This window comes from Schistocerca nitens, chromosome 2 (genome assembly GCF_023898315.1).
Source record: "Schistocerca nitens isolate TAMUIC-IGC-003100 chromosome 2, iqSchNite1.1, whole genome shotgun sequence".
Classification (NCBI taxonomy): domain Eukaryota; kingdom Metazoa; phylum Arthropoda; class Insecta; order Orthoptera; family Acrididae; genus Schistocerca; species Schistocerca nitens.
In genome coordinates, this window is record NC_064615.1 from 1,069,243,095 (window position 1) to 1,069,260,664 (window position 17,570).

General features: G+C 44.8%; 1 protein-coding gene across 1 annotated transcript in view; it reads right to left on the bottom strand.

Moving 5' to 3' along the window:
• Window positions 1-4,961: 4,961 nt before the first annotated feature.
• The window catches only part of LOC126235548 (farnesol dehydrogenase-like), a 75,762-nt gene continuing 63,153 nt past the window's right edge, over window positions 4,962-17,570 (bottom strand). Inside the window, exon 6 of the mRNA XM_049944265.1 lies at window positions 4,962-5,075. Within this exon, the coding sequence (XP_049800222.1) occupies window positions 4,962-5,075 (114 nt within the window). The remainder of the gene's footprint in view (window positions 5,076-17,570) is intronic.

Below are 17,570 nucleotides of genomic sequence, written 5' to 3' on the forward strand. Positions count from 1 at the left end.
TTTTGGGACACACAGGCACTATAAGAGGTATTACCTACAAGTTCGGGGTTAAACCCCATAAACCATTTTTCGTACGACCGTGGGTCGTGCCGCTTGCGTACAGAGAGAAAGTGTCACGTGAGGTAGAGTCACTGTTACAAAAAGGAGTTATAGAACCGGGTGTTAGTTCCTATAACAGCCCGATTTTATGCATCCCCAAGAAGAATGGCTCAGTAAGGCTAGTCCTTGATTCACGCCAAATAAATACTATCATCGACACTGAAAGGCCTGAGACACTAGATGAGCTGTTGCAGAAGTTTCATGCCGTATCCGTTCTCAGCTCCCTTGACATGAAGTCGAGTTACTGGCAAGTGGAAATGGACGAATCCTGTAGAAAATATACGGCATTCTTATGGTGTGGGCGATGTTATGTTTACCGGAAACTCCCATTCGGACTCAACGTTTCTTCCGCCGCATCTATCTGGGCGTTAGGTACAGTGTTTCCCGAGTCGTTGCGGCGTAGGATTACACTTTACGTGGACGACATACTCATCGCGGAAAAGACGTGGTACGATCATAATGACGTCATGAATCAAATTTTGAAGGCTTTTGGGCGATGTGGGGTGACAATAAATTCACAGAAATCTGAATTAGGACGACGAGAGATCAAGTTTCTTGGGCACATAGTAACCACTGACGGGATTCGCCCAGACCCAGAAAAACTCCGGGCACTCAAAGAGTATCCAGTCCCTAAGAGTAAGAGACAGTTGCGGGCGTATCTTGGCATCATTAATTTCTATAAAGGATTTATCAAAATTAAAGGAATCTCGAACACCTTGTTTGTGTGCCCTGACGGGAAAAAACACTGTATGGAAGTGGAGTGATGCTGCGCAACGGGAATTTGAAAGTTTAAAAGATGCGTTGATGTCATCTCCTCTGCTTGTACATCCGGATTTGTCCAAACCCTTTTGTATGGCCACGGATAGCTCCCGGGCGGGTTTTGGTGTTGTTCTATTCCAGGAGTGGGAAGAGAACGATGGTGTGGTGCCAAAGCCCGTTGCCTTCGCGAGCCGTGTGCTCAATAAGGAGGGGCAAAACTACGCCGTGACTGAACTAGAGGCGTTAGCGATGGTCTGGGGGCTTCACAAATTCAGGTATTACTTGTTTGGCCGTGTCACAAAGGTATATACAGACCATAAGGCTCTACAATTCTTGATGACAGCAAAACTTACTCACCAGCGATTGATTAGATGGGCGCTATTTCTGCAGGAATTTAAATTTGAGGTCCACTACGTGCCTGGCGCACAGAATGTTGTGGTTGGCAGGAGAGCCAACACCGTGTTACTGGAGGAAGCCGAAAGGCACGCGTTTCAGCTCACGCAGGCTGGCGTGAGGTCTGGAACTGGACAAGGAAATTAGAATTTAGAAAAAACTGACGTAGCTGGTGGAATGCTTAACTTTAATCCATTAATGGTGAACGTCGCTCTTGATGTTACATGATTCACAGTATCAATTGTAACTGGTAATGGCGCCTTCCTAGGTCGTAGCAAATGACGTAGCTGAAGGCAATGCTAATTATCGTCTCGGCAAATGAGAGCGTATTTTGTCAGTGAACCATCGCTAGCAAAGTCGGTTGTACCACTGGGGCGAGTGCTAGGAAGTCTCTCTAGACCTGCCGTGTGGCGGCGCTCGGTCTGCAATCACTGACAGTGGCGACACGCGGGTCCGACGTATACTAACGGACCGCGGTCGATTTAAAGGCTATCACCTAGCAAGTGTGGTGTCTGGCGGTGACACCACACAGAACATATTGGCAGATGCACTATCTCTAGGTCCGATTGGACTCACAGTACAGAGGGACACTGATCCTAACGAAAATGTATACGACCTGTTTTACATGAAAGGTGTGCCGTTTGAAAGGTACGTAGACGATGCTTTGTCTAGAATAGGTAGGGAGCAACACAAGGACGAGAATTGGCGGGTGATCAGGGCGAAGTTGAGTGACCCGACCGAAGATCGGCTTCGACGTTTTTACCTGGTAAGAGGCGGCGTCTTGTTCTATCGAAAGAATCCGAACCAGCATCAGTGGTTAGTGTGCATACCGGATGAGCTGGTCAACAAGTTAATTTGGTATTGCCACTTGAGTCATGGGCATTTTGGAGCGCGTAAGTGCAGTGGGAAGTAGGGAGAGTCGGTGTTGTGAATTGGCAGGAGCCAATTCACGGGGTTTGGAGGAAGCCGAAAGGCACGTGTTTAAGCTCACGCAGGCTGGCGTGAGGTCTGGAACAGGTAAAGTAATTATACTATCAAGAAAAGTACGTAGCTGCTGGAATACTTAACTTTAATCCATAATTGGTGAACATCGGTCTGACTGTACATGCATCCCAAGATAAATAACAAATGATAATGGCGCCTTGCTAGGTCGTAGCAAATGACGTAACTGAAGGCTATGCTAACTATCGTCTCGGCAAATGAGAGCGTAATTTGTCAGTGAACCATTGCTAGCAAAGTCGGCTGTACAACTGGGTCGAGTGCTAGGAAGTCTCTCTAGACCTGCCGTGTGGCGGCGCTCGGTCTGCAATCACTGACAGTGGCGACACGCGGGTCCGACGTATACTACCGGACCGCGGCCGATTTAAAGGCTACCCCCTAGCAAGTGTGGTGTCTAGCGGTGACACCACAGTCGGTATACTTTATTAGTATGGAGTGGAGGGTAGCGAGGGTGCTCCGTACTGGTAAAGTATGTCAGAGGGCCAAATCCTCTACGGTATACTGTCGTGCCCCACTATTCCCCATAGTTCCCGCGCGCCTCCGAGAATTCGCAGCGACAGACCTTTTCCGGCCGTTGCCTCGCACTTTGAACGGATTTCAATATGTGTTCGCTGTTGTGGAGCTGGTTTCGAAGTATGTAAGATTCGTTCCTTTGAAAAAGGCCACACCAAGAACCGTAACGGCGGCGTTCATAAACGGTTTTGTGCGAGACGTTGGATTGGTCGAGAAAGTCATCGCAGATAACGGGCTGCAGTATAGGTCGAAGTTGTGGCAGGACACCATGAGAAGGTACGGGATTAAGACCGTCTTTATATCAAAGTACCACCCGGCGTCGAATCCTGGGGAGAGGGTTATAAAAGAATTAGGCAAGCTTTGTAGGATTTACTGTAGCCGACGGCACAGGACATGGGATATGTTTCTGGGCGATTTCCAAGATGTTATCAACGAGATTCCTCATGGGAGCACGGGGATGTGTCCACTGCTGGTCTTGAAGAATAGAGCATCTCTGGATAGAATAAGAGAGCTGGTAAATTTTCCACCCACTGCTAAGGAGAGGCATCGAGCTATTGTCAACGCTGCGCTCAGAATGATTCAAAGGGAAGCGCTGAGCCGCCAATGGAGGCAGAAAGGGAATGTACGGCGTCTGACGTTGAAACCTGGTGACAAGGTTCTTGTAAGAGGACATCGATTGTCCAAGAAACACAAGTTTCTAGCTAGTAAATTCTTTAATGTTTATGTTGGACCATACCGCGTTAAGAGGAAGGTTCATGAGAACAGCTATGAGATAGGGACTCTGAGATTTAGGAAGAGTTGTGGATTACACCATATATCTAATTTAAAACTTTTCCGTGGATGATTATTCTGGTGGAAGTAGCCCCTTGTTTTTCATGCATGACGTGCTGAATATGTTTATGTTAAGAATTTTCATGTAGACTGTTTATGTAGTTGTTGACGGTAGGGATTGATCCTTTAGATGTGCGGGGACGAGACAAGGTCATACTCGAAGGTTTCTGGTTAATATGTACAAGAATGAAGTTAAGTTTGGTGTAGGAGTTAGGTGGTATCAGTTTAGTACAAGTAAAGAGAGATTAAAGAATGACAACCAGGCAATGTTTGGTAAGGTGGAAGGAAGTTCGAAAAAAAAAAAAAGAAAAACGGGGGAAAGGAGAAGTATTTAATGACTGACAGTTGTGTTGCCAGTAGCAATGGATGTAATGTTGAACTATTTTGGTGTGTTGTGTTCTGAGGGGTTAGAAAAGAGATCTCATGTTTTGTAATTTGATTTCATTGGTAGAGGGTTACTCTTCTTGTAAATTTTGGTGTAAGGACTTGAAGTAGTTAGTGAAATAATTTAACCAAGCAGCCTAATTTATTTCATGATTGTAAACAAAGTTGTGGAAACGGTATCAATGTAGTGATTTGCGGTTACGGTGTAGGATGAGGGACAACCACAATCCCATTCCATTCCTATGAAACTTCAATACCTTCATCGGTTGATGACTCAGTCCCTGATCAGGCGAACGTGTGTTTAGAAAATAGGCCTAAATAACTTAAGTCTAACTGGCACCTCAATTTAATTGTAAAAGCTGTGATGTAGGTCGGTGTATGTCAAATTGTTGTAAATAGGTTTAGATGTAATATCTGGTTAGGCTCTAACTGGTACCTCAATTTTATTGTAAACTTATGAGGTGGTCCACAGTACTGCAATTGTAGTTCGTAACAGTTTGATTTTTTTTTATCTGGATATTATTGTTTTTGTCACCTCCAATTCTATAAAATCAGGGTCGATATAATTTTTGTAATAGGAATACTTTTAATTTTACTGTAAATAAAACCCTGTGGATAAGTTGTGATGAACAATGAGAAAGTCGCTCCGAGTGGTGAAGCGGACGGAGAGTGGCTGGGGCTGCGTGGAGAGGGAGAGACATCACTGGACTACCTATCTGGAGCTGGCGCGTGTCTCGCTCCCTCCTGGCCCTGTCTCTGTCGCACTCTCCCACCGCCTGGCGGGACGGAGACGGCGAAGCGATCAGCTGAGGGCAGCTACGAGCCCTCCTCGCGTGAAAGGGAAAGTTGCAGGTGGGAGCCTCTGCTGACGTCACTCAGCCCAGCTGAGCCTACGGCCAGTCTCAGGGGGCCACGCCGCGCTAGCCGACAGCTGCGTCACCAGACACGCACAGCAGGCATCACAGTGGTAGCCGCTGCTGACGTCACTCGCCCCAGCTGAGCGGGCTGGCCACGGCGCGCCAGTCAACAGCTGTGTCATCAGACACACCCCCACGGCAAGCATCGGCGGACACCGCTTGCCTTAAGTTGGGTAACCCCTGAGGTGAAGCAGCAGACTATGGCCTGAAGCACCTATATGCAGCGGGGAATGACGACCGGATGACTGGCACCCTGGTCTCCGGTAGCCCCCGCTGTCATCATTGTAGTTGTCGTCGAGACATTATGGGACTGATGAATGATGATGTGTTTCAAATTGCTCTGTCGTGAAGAAGGAGACAAAGGAACTGTTTACGAGATATGATTGCTGCCAAGACTAAGGTACCTACGAACAATTATTTACTCTGTGGATCGCTAAGTAGGCATAAAGTAAAGAAGGACTGAGACGGGCGCAATTGTGAATGGTTCGGCAAAGGAAGAAATGAACTCTCAGGTAATACGATTGTGATGACCAAGTGAAAAAGTAGAGCATGATGAACTCGCCTAGTTTATCGGTGATCCATAGCTCAGGTCATAGTGATATTGAAAGTTTACTGACAAAGGTTAACTGAGGAGTTTTCTTCAGAGATAATCTGGTTGGTGATAGGCACAGCTGGCGGAGCTGATGAACAGATGTAAGAGGAGTGGGCCATGCTGTTGCGTCGTGTTTCGCGAGGTACATCATCACATAAGAAGACGGCATACGGAGTCACCGGCACTTGGATGTGAAGTTCGGTTGTCCTCCAAGTATCTTTGGAAGAATGCCCTCCCCATCGCCCCTAGGCTGTGGTACATTGTCGATTGGCGTGTGATGATATGAAGTTTTGAAGAAGTTTTGAAGATTTGGAAGTTTTGATCGGAAGTTTTGAAGATTTGGATGATTACTGTTTAGCTCCTCCCCCAGATAATGCCGACTCTGTTACTAAGAACATTAGCTTTTAAGAAGCGAGTTAGGGAAATAATTAGTAGATTTTAATAGTATTCATTCCTTCTTTTATGTGCATTGCTTATCATTAAACTTAAGAAGTAATGTGGATTAACAACATAAAAAGTCTAGCTTACTTATCATGCTATTTGTTAAAACTTTATTGGGCAAGAACATTTTTTGACGTCGCCAGCTTTCAGTTCTCTAAATATGCATTTATATGTTTTTTTTCTCTACAATTGTGCCATCTATATAAACATGTGTTCCCGATGGCTGAATTGCGCACAAACTCTGGCGTCCCTACTACAGTGTGCATTCACATTAATGTGACCAACCTGTCGAAGACCTGAATAACCAAATTTTGCAGCGCGGATCGCTGCGAGTCCTGCAAGAAGAGAGGTAGTGATGTTCTGGAAGGTACTGACAAGGGCGTGGAGCCATGTCCACTCCAGCGTCTTGGGCAGCTGCGCTAAGCTTCCCCGATGAGGATCCATAGAGCGATCAGCCCGATCGAGGTGGTCCCACAGTTCTCGATTTGGTAAAAATCCAGGGAATTTTGTGGCCAGGCAAGTACAGTATAATCATGCTGGTGCCCTGCGACGCATGCACCTACACTGTGAGCTGTGTGACATGTTGCATTGTCGTGGTGGTAGATGCCACCGAGCTGAAGAAAAACAAACTGCTTATAGGGGTATCCAGGGATAGACGCATTGTGCCTTCAAGAACGACGAAATCACTCAGGCAATGCCACGAAAACATTTCCGAGACCTTAAAGCTTGCTTCTCCGGCCTGGACCCTTCCGATAACTATTTCAGGGCGTACGCGCCGACGGCCAGCTATCCACTGGAGCGTAACATGTGATTTATCTGAAAAGCCCATCTTTCGCCATTCAGTTCCTGTATGTATATCCAAATTCCAACCTCCTTCGCCGATGAACAGCAATCAGCGTGAGTCCACGAACCAGGCGCCTGCTGCGGAGACCCATACGCAGCAGCATTGTTCGTTGAACGGTCGTGGAGAAGACATTGTAGGTAATCCTTTGGTCCACGCGGGCGATCAGTTGCTCAACAGTTGCACTTCTATCCACTTCTATCCGTATCGTTTGTTCCCCCCTGCCACCTCTGGCTGGTAGTATACCACAGTTGCCCCATCATCGGTTTTTCATAGCACCATTTTCCCATGCATGGTGTATTTTCATCAAAGCGGTGAGCGAAAATGTTGCAATCTTAGCCATTTCGGAAATGCTTCTACTCCTGCTCGAAAGCCAATGATCACGCCCTTCTGGAAGTCAGATAAATCGTTTCCTTTCCGCATTACGATAACGACTGAAATGTTACCCTCTTCGCCATACTCCCCCCCCCCCCCCCCCACCGGCGCCCGACGCCATTGTTATACCCTCCACTGCATCGCATTCGAAGATGAAATGAAATGATCGTATGGCATTTACTGGCTGGGATATCCCCTTCAGAGTTCGGCCACCGTATTGGAAGTCTTTGTAGTTGACGCCGCTTCGGCGACTTGCGTGTCAGTGTTGATGAAAATGATTATGAAGGACACACAACACTTACCGGGAGCCGGCCGGAGTGGCCGTGCGGTTCTAGGCGCTACAGTCTGGAATCGGGTAACCGTTACGGTCGCAGGTTCGAATCCTGCCTCGGGCATGGATGTGTGTGATGTCCTTAGGTTAGTTAGGTTTAAGTAGTTCTAAGTTCTAGGCGACTGATGACCTCAGAAGTTAAGTCGCATAGTGCTCAGAGCCATTTGAACCAACCTTACCGGGAATCGAAGCCAGGTCCCCTTGCGTGGTAGGCGGTAATGCTGAAACGTCCCCTTAGAACAATTGTACATGACTGTGCTTAACCTGACACACAATATTTTTTAGCGCAACGCAATCTGACTTTCAAATATCCCTACAAAAGAATGGCCCTGACTAACATTAACCTATACCTTTCACAAATCACTTACAAAAATCTTCGCTACTCACGCTACTGCAATACAGCGAGCGCCACTACTGCCAGCAAAATAAAAGATTCAAAGTACTGAAGGCACTAACTACTGATAGGCATAGTTAGCAAATGAAAGATTTTAATAGAGAACAAACAACGTATTTACCTTAATAGTCATAATATATATATAGCAGTTCATGACAAATTTCAAAACTTCGCCATCTCTCTCCCCACATCCACCACTGCTGGCGGCTCACCTTCAACTGCGCAACGGTACGCGCTGTTCACAGCCAGCTGCCTAACACTACAATGGCGAGTATTACAACAATGCAAAGCAGCCACGGACTGCACACAGCACAGCCAGTGATTTTCATACAGAGATGGCGTTACCAATAAAAAAACCTAAACAGCCTTACATAGCCCCCATGCTCCCCACAAAAAATTTTACAAATTGTTTTGGACAGTGGGCAATACATATTTGTTAAAATTTTTCATAATCGTAATTACAATAACAAAGAAATCAAAAGCACACACTTATTGATACAATGTTGGTCAAAAGCTAAGCTGTCGATAATGTACTGAAAGCTAAACTGGGTACAGTAATCTAACGGAGAGGGTATTGCATACAGCTGTCGAAGCATTGCAAAAGTCTACCAAAATACGCTATCAAACTTACATCTAAACGGGCTTATAACAAAAGAAATTATTTACTAACAAAGATATGAGACAAGGTAGCTGTCTGTGTATGTCCCACAGTTTTTAATATTTATGCCGACTAACTGCAGTGAGTGAAAGTGTTACGGCGTAAAATCAGCGCCGGCAGCCAATCGCCCGCTGATCGACCTCCCTCCAGGACGACAACGCGACAACAGCGGCCTCTATGTCAAGAGGTCATAAGCGCCGCACCTGCTGGTGGAGCCCACACTTCGATGGCAGCTTCATTGTTAACCACTTCGTTAGCTATCTCTATGTAGCACCGACTTATGTTTCTCTACTCTGAAGAAGCCTGATTATTTTGTATGTCGCCCTTTGCTTGTGATACATATCAAAGTATTGTAATTGCCATATTGCAATAAAACTGATTAATACGAGTTGTTTGATTGTATGTCTAGTGAACCAAGTATGTAGGATTCCTAGACACAACAGAAACAATGAAACAACGAGCGGATTCTGCATTAGTACTGACTTCTTCTTCTTCTTCACGCGATCAGGCCCAGAGGACCGCGCGCCACCACAGTTAGAGCTCTCCATCCGTCTCTGTCTGCTGCCATCTGTCTCCAGTTTTCCGTGACTCCCAGCTGCAACAGGTCTTCTCTCACTCCGTCGATCCACCTCTTTCTAGGTCTTCCCACTGGTCTGCTGCCTGACGGGATCCAGTCCATTGTGATTTTGGGCCATCTTGTTGCCTCCATTCTAACAACATGTCCAGCCCACTGCAGTCTTTTGCTTCTCATCACTCCCAAGATGTTAGGCTCCTTGTACAGCTCTTCTAATTCAGTGTTATGGCGTCTTCTCCATTCTCCAGTAGTCTGATCTCTGACTGGTCCAAATATTTTCCTGAGGACTTTCCTTTCAAATGTTAGTAGTCGCTTAAGGTCTTGTTTTCGAGTGCTCCAGGTTTGAGAACCATAAAGTACTACTGGCATTATTAATGTCTTATACAACCGTAGCTTTAGTTGTTGCGAGACACTTCTACATTTTAATATAGGGTCTAGAGAGTGATAGCATCTGTTTCCCGCCTGCAGTCGTGCTTTTATCTCTGCTTCAGTTGCTGTTACTTCTGTAAAAAATGATCCAAGGTATTTGAACTCTTTCACATGTTTATACCTGGTGTTGTTCACAATTAAATCTTGAGAGTTCTGGATCTTTCTTCCTATGGTCATATACTCTGTCTTTTCAGAGCTAATTTGTAGACCGATGCTAGCTGCCAATAACTCCAAGGTCTGGATACTTCTCTTCAGATCTTCTTGTGTGCATGCTAATAGTGCAATGTCGTCTGCATAGGCCAGATATGTAATGTGTTCATTACCAATTTGAATGCCCTTGATGTTTTCTTTGTTGAAATCCCGCATTACCTTCTCAAGTGCCAGGTTGAAGAGGACAGGTGATAGCCCATCTCCTTGGCGTAATCCTGTTACAACTTGGAAGCTTTCTGTCATTTGATTGCCTACCTTAACCTTAAGTTTTGTGTCATTTAGGCATACCTCTACCAGTTGGACCACCTTCTTTGGTATACCAAACTCTGTCATAGTTCTAATCAGGCTAGGTCTATGTATACTGTCGTAAGCCTTCTTGAAGTCTACAAACAGGAGATGTATCTCTCGTCCGTATTCGTACCTTTTTTCACAGACCTGTTTTAGGACAAAAATCTGGTCCGTGGTTGATCGCCCTGCCTGGAAACCTCCTTGGTATTCTCCAATTATGTCTGTTGCTATAGGTTTTATTCGTTCTAATAGGCAATTGGAGAAGATCTTATAACAGGTGTTGAGTAGCGCTATGCCCCTGTACTTGTCACATACGGATTTGTCTTTCTTTTTTTATATGGGGCATATCACAGCTACCTTCCATTCCTCTGGTATTTCATGTTTTACCCAAATTTGCTCGATTAGCTTGTGGATTTTGAAACAGAGGATTTCGTCTCCAGCCTTGCGAAGTTCAGCAGGAATACCGTCCTCACCTGGACTTTTACCATTCTTAAGGTTTTTAATCTGGTTCCTTATCTCTTCAATGGTGGGTGGAGGATATTCTGGGTCTACTGTTCCTGGTTCATCAAACTCAAGTAGTTCGGTTGGTTCATCAGAGTTTAGTAATTCTCTGAAGTATTCCATCCATATTCTTCCAATTTTTTGATCTTCTGTTAACATTCTTCCATTGGCATCTTTTATGAATCTGTGTTGATGGTATGTCCCTCCTTTAAAACTTTTCACTTTTCTATAAAGTTCTTTATACCTATTTCCATGAAAGTCTTGTTCAGCTTCCTCCATGATACTTTTAACATATTTTCTCTTTGCTTTCCTCAATGTGGCTTGGGTCTGCCGTCGTGTTTCTTCAAACTTCGATTTTTCTTCTTCTTGCATATTGCTTTGTATCCACAGTAGTTTGGCCCGTTGTTTCTCCCTGATAGCTCCCTCACACTCCTCATTGAACCACACTCTTTTTCCCCTAGTTCGCTTTGGGATTACTTCTTGGGCTGTTTCTTTAATGGTCTCTGCAATCGCCTTCCAGTTCTGATCTACCACAGTATCTCCTTCCTCTTCATTCAAAGCCTCAAAACGGTTTGTTAGTGCTATCTTGAAAGTTCTTCTTATATTATCTTCAGTCAGACTCTCATGGTCATATCGAGTGACTCTTTGCATTCTTTTGTGCTTCCTGGCTCTCCATATTGTTTTCATCCCTCCTCTGACAAGGAAGTGGTCTGATCCACATTCCGCACCTCTTGCTGTTCTAACATTTGTATCCACTTCTTTATTCTCTTCTCTACAATTAGGTGATCAATTTGGTTCACTGTTTTCCCATCTGGAGACACCCAGGTTCCTTTATATATTCTCTTCCTGTCGAAATCAGTACTACTTATAAACAAGCCTTTTGCAGTCGCAGAGCTAACCAGCCTAGTGCCGTTATCACTGCTCACATCATGTAAACTGTGCTTTCCGATGGTCCCCATGAAGGCTGCTTCTTTCCCTATTCTCGCATTAAAATCTCCAAGGATAATTTTGTAATGTTCACTTGGTACATTGTCTAAAACCGTTTCTAATTCCTCGTAGAAAATATCTTTTTTGATGTCATCGCTTTCTTCGGTTGGGGCATGACAATTTATATATGTGAGTTTGTGTTTTCCCGTGTCTATGGTTAGGAGTGAGATTCTGGGGTTGATTGATTTAAAATCTATGAGAGTGGTACAGAGTGATTTCTTCACTGCAAAACCAGTTCCTAGTGAGTGGTTTGTTTCTGAGGCTCCATGGAATATGACATAGTTTTCCATTTCTGTAGCTCCGGTTTCTGTCCACCTTGTTTCTTGCAGGGCCAATAGATCAATTTGATACTTATCTGCCTCCCTTACTACACATTTTGCTGCCCCAGGTTGGTATAGGCTTCTGACATTCCAGGTCCCTAGTTGTATTTCCTTCCGTAGTCCTTGTTCTTGCTTAGGTCGTTTTACAGAGATCAGTCCTATCCGAGGCTCTTCTGTGATGCTAGTACCGGTGATTATTTTTTCCAGGACGGGTTGGTAGCCCGTCGCCAACCCCCAACCTGGAGGACCAGGATTTTTCATTCGGGGTTTTCTCCCGTAGAAAGATTGGCTTCTCCACGCCTATAGAGGTCTTTCTGCCCTTTTGTACATATACCAGGGAATGACAGGAAAAGGAAATGGTGAGGACAGGTTTGGGATAGGAAAGGGGGGCGATAGATCGTTGTGGGACACACTTTGTCTGGCTCCTCCCCTTTGGCCTGTCCGGCATGGGTGACCCTGCTGGTAGCTACGCTACCGCCGGCATAGCCCTCCGGATCCGGAGCACGCAAACCTCCTCGCCCGCACGGACAGTGCTACGTTAAGGCGGTGTCCCCTGAGGAGGGCATTAGTACTGACACAATATTAAATTCTCTCTAAATGCCGACTATACGGCAATTATACAGCGAGTTCAAAATGACGTCCCGGCACACGCCTGTGTTTAATGTGCAACTGCCGGGAGTTTAATTTTGTATGTTTATTAGTTATTGTTCAATTCTGTATTAGTAGAACCTTGTGTCACACATGCCGCCAATTTAGAGATAAAAAGAGTTAGAGGAGCAGCGGATCTGCATTGAATTGTGCATGAAACTCAAACCTTTACAGAGACACGTCAAATGGCGCAGGAAGTCTATGGTGATGAGTGCCTAAGCCGTACTCGGTGTTCACAAGGTTTAAAAATAGGCAGACGGAAGATAAAGCTAACCTTCGTTCAGGACGTCCTTCGACATCTACCGACGACGCTCATATCAGAAACGTCAACGGAATTGTGTCTGCCAATCGAAGGCTGACTGTCCGAGAGATTGCGGAAGAACGTAACATTGCAGTTGGATCATTTCACAAAATCCTGACACAACATCATGGAACGCATCGTGTTGCTGTCACGTTTGTCCCATAGCTCATGAGTCAAGATCAGAAAAACCTCCGCCTCGCAATATGTGAAGAGCTTTTGGATCGCACAACTGAGAACGAGATGTCCCTTAATAGAATCGTAGCTGGTGATGAGACGCGGGTCAACGCTTATGATGCTGAAACCAAGGTACAGTCTTCACAGTGGGTCGGGAAAGGTTCTCTAAAACCAAGAAAAGCTCTTCAGCTGAAATATCAAAGCCGTGCTGATAGTTTTCTTTGAATCTGAAGGATCAGTTCATCATAAATTCGTGGCACAGGAAGAAATTGTTAATCGCCGGTATTGTAGGGATGTGTTGCGAAGCCTGCGAGAAAATGTGAGAAGGAAGTGGCCTGAAATGTGGCGAGACAATTCGTGGCTCTTGAATCACGAAAACGCACCCGCACATCCATCCGTGTTTGGCGTGATTATTGCACAAAACACTGAATCACTGTGCTGCACCATCCTCCGTACTTTCCAGACCTTGAAAGCCCCTTTGGAAGCACGAAGATTTGCGACGATAGACGAAATAAAAGACAATTCGCAGATGGCGCTTCGCGCGAACCAGCAAGAGGCGTACCAAGACCACGTCCGGAAGTGGAAACGGCGTTAGGAGCGGTGCATCAATTGGGGAGGAGAGTGTTTCGAAAGTGACCACGCACAATACGTAAAGGTAAGCGCAGAAAAATTTTGTGGACAAAGTTCCGGAGTTTTTTTGACAGATTTCGAATTTTGACTTTTACGTACTGATGCCACGATCAAAACGAGTAAGTTTAGTCATATGTGTGGCCCAACACAAAAGATCCTGACAAACAATTCAAGGAAGGCAACAACAACACAATTTTAGAAAAGAATAGCGATTACGGGCTTAGACCGCTGGACTGAAGCTCTTGCGAGCTGCATGATAGATTCTCAGGAAAAGACATGATCAAAAACAAGGATATCCGCAAGGAATTAAACGTATACAACGTGCTGAGCGAATTAAGGGAACACAGAACACAATGGAGAGATCATATTACATGTATTTCGCAAACTGGCTACCACTAAAACGTTTGCTATTTCGATCTTCTGGAAAAGGAGACCTTTGAGTACAGGACTGACACCCGAAAGGGCTTGAAGAAAGCGTAAAGAGCAAGATGAAGAGGATGAAGAAATCAGTATAAAGCAGTTTAGGTTTCATCCAGTATATCTGTGTACAGTCAGGCCTGGGACGTTCACAACATGCGGTCACTCCTTCTAGGTATCGATAGTCTTCGATTTTTATTTAAAACCTAAGCAGTCGCAAATTCGACTTCATAGGTTATTACTAAGAGACGTTAAACATTAAGACTACGTGTTAACATGCGTTTCTGAGATACCAGTCTTTTTCTTTCACATTTTCGCTCTTTGAATGGGGCACGAATGTTGCGGAAGACACACATGTGGTAACAACCTATGTCCATTTACACAAACTGGTAAACATGCAAAGTTGTAAATTTATGTTTAGTTGATTTTTGTCGTATGCAATGAAGAATGTAATTGCCCTCACATAAGTGTATAATTTATTTCCTTAAACAGTACGCAATCTACTTCTGGCCATGCGAATTTTAGAGAAAAGTCTGACATAATGAAGACAATAAAAAGATGCGGCATAAATTTTCAAAGAATACTATATGAATTGCATAATGTGTATTACTCACGCGCAGCGGAAGACCGTGAATGTAAACTAGAAAAGATATAGATTCAATAATGTAAAATACTCGTTCCTTCATGGTTGTTTTCTTTCGTATGTAAAAGGAGAAGGTACACTACTGGACATTAAAATTGCTATACCACAAAGATGACGTGCTACAGACACGAAATTTGACCGACAGGAAGAAGACGCTGTGCTATGCAATAGATCAGCTTTTCACATCATTCACACAAGGTTGGCGCCGCTTGTGACACCTACAACGTGCTGACATGAGGAAAGTTTCCAACCGATTTCTCATTGCCGTTTATCGTATCGCCACAGTGCTGCTCGCCATGGTCGAGATCCAATGACTGTTAGCAGAATATGGAATCGGTGGGTTCAGGAGGGTAATACGGAACGCCGTGCTGGATCCCAACGGCCTCGTGTCACTAGCAGTCGAGATGACAGGCATCTTATCCGCATGTCTGTAATGGATCGTGCAGCCACTTCTCGATCCCTGAGTCAACAGATGGTGACGTTTGTAAGACAACAACCATCTGCACGAACAGTTCGACGACGTTTGCAGCAGAATGGACTATCAGCTCGGAGACCATGGCTGCGGTTACCCTCGACGCTGCATCACAGGCAGGAGCGCCTGCAATGCTGTACTCAACGACGAACCTGGGTGCACGAATCGCAAAACGTCATTTTTTCGGATGAATGCAGCATCTGTTTAGAACATCATGATGGTCGCATCCGTGTTTGCCGATATCGCGGTGAACGCACATTGGAAGCGTGTATTCGTCATCGCCATACTGACGTATCACGTGGCGTGATGGTATAGGGTGCCATTGGTTACACGTCTCGGTCAATTTTCGCATTGATGGCACTTTGAACAGTGGACGTTGCATTTCAGATGTGTTACGACCCGTGGCTCTACCCTTCATTCGATCCTTGCGAAACCCTACATTTCAGCAGGATAATGCACGACCGCATGTTGCAGGTCCTGTACGGGCCTTTCTGGATAAAGAAAACGTTCGACTGCTGCCCTGGCCAGCACATTCTCCAGATCTCTGACCAATTGAAAACGTCTAGTCAATGGTGGCCGAGCAACTGGCTCGTCACAATACGCCAGTCGCTACTGTTGATGAACTGTGGTATCGTGTTGAAGCTGCATGGTTAGCTGTACCTGTACACGCCATCCAAGTTCTCATTGACTCAATGCCCCGGCGTATCAAGGCCGTTATTACGGCCAGAGGTGGTTGTTCTGGGTACTGATTTCTCAGGATCTATGCTCCCAAATTGCGTGAAAATGTAATCACACGTATAATATGTCGTCGAATGAATACCCGTTAATCATTTGCATTTCTTCTTGGCGTAGCAATTTTAATGGCCAGTAGTGTATATAACCAGTAATAAGTAACAAAAAGATAGTAATATATTTTTGTAGGAGAGAGTGACCTATGGACATAAATTTGGCCTGTAGTCTGTATTTAAAATTTAATGTGATGATGTAAATGCTAGAAGAATAAACAGAAACAGTGTTGAACCTGACACCCCGATAATTTGTTTGCTATAGCAAGTAATACCACCTGCAGTATAGGATCTGTGTAGAAAGTATAAAAAAGGATCCATTTAATTTTTGTATTTTCTTGAATTTTGCATTTAAAATTGGTAGTAACGAGGTTCGTGAGTGCTGTCTATTGGGCACCGATCACGGAAGTAAGTATAATCTAAGAAATACGTTTTTACATCGTGATAGTGTGAAGGTATGTAGAGATAGGTTTTGTGGATTGGCATATTTCATTTTAATCGTTAAGGGAAATTAATCAAGTGGTTTTCCACATTTTACATTGTAGTGACTGAAGAATTTCTGTGTAAATTCTAGAACCACTCAGCCCTCTACCGTCTCGAACACACGATATTCTAGATACGAGTGTTGGGTGGTAAAACACTACCTACTGCGCGTCACATCTTTGTGTGTGCAGGTTTAAAACCAGTCGCAGGAAGAAAGTAGACGAGACGGTCGAACGGCACCGACAAGTACCTGTCGGGCAATCCATAGATGTGTTAGTGAGTGTGTATGGAAGAACCATGGAATCTATATGCAGCTTTGTGCTTATTGTGCCACTGACTATTGTTATGTGAAACAAGAACAATTGAAAAAGTACTCATATAGACTCTTTACTCAGCATTGTTAGAGGCAAGACGTTTTTTAAACCTTTTCTGAAAGTCATGATGTCCAAGCAGACTTTCTTTCGAATGTAAATCAATTTGTTTGTAACATATGACTGTACGAGAGACTTACTGAAGTTGCATATTACGAGGTGCATTTAAGTTCTAAGGCCTCCGATTTTTTTTCTCTGGACTGGAAAGAGATAGAAACATGCGCATTGTCTTAAAATGAGGCCGAGTTCATTGTCAATACGTCCCAGAGATGGCAGCACCGTACGGCAGATGGAATTTTACCGCCAGCGGCGAGAATGAGAACTGTTTTAAATACTTAAAATGGCGACGTTTTCCTTACTTGAACTGCATGCAATCATTCGTTTTCTGAATTTGCGTCGTGTGAAACCAATTGAAACTCATCGACTGTTGAAGAAGACATGTGGTGATGGAGTTATGGATGTGTCGAAAGTGCGTTCGTGGGTGCGACAGTTTAATGAAGGCAGAACATCGTGTGACAACAAACCGAAACAACCTCGGGCTCGCACAAGCCGGTCTGACGACATGATCGAGAAAGTGGAGAGAATTGTTTTGGGGGATCGCCGAATGACTGTTGAACAGATCGCCTCCAGAGTGGACATTTCTGTGGGTTCTGTGCACACAATCCTGCATGACGACCTGAAAATGCGAAAAGTGTCCTCCAGGTGGGTGCCACGAATGCTGACGGACGACCACATGGCTGCCCGTGTGGCATGTTGCCAATCAATGTTGACGCGCAACGACAGCATCAATAGGACTTTCTTTTCGTCGGT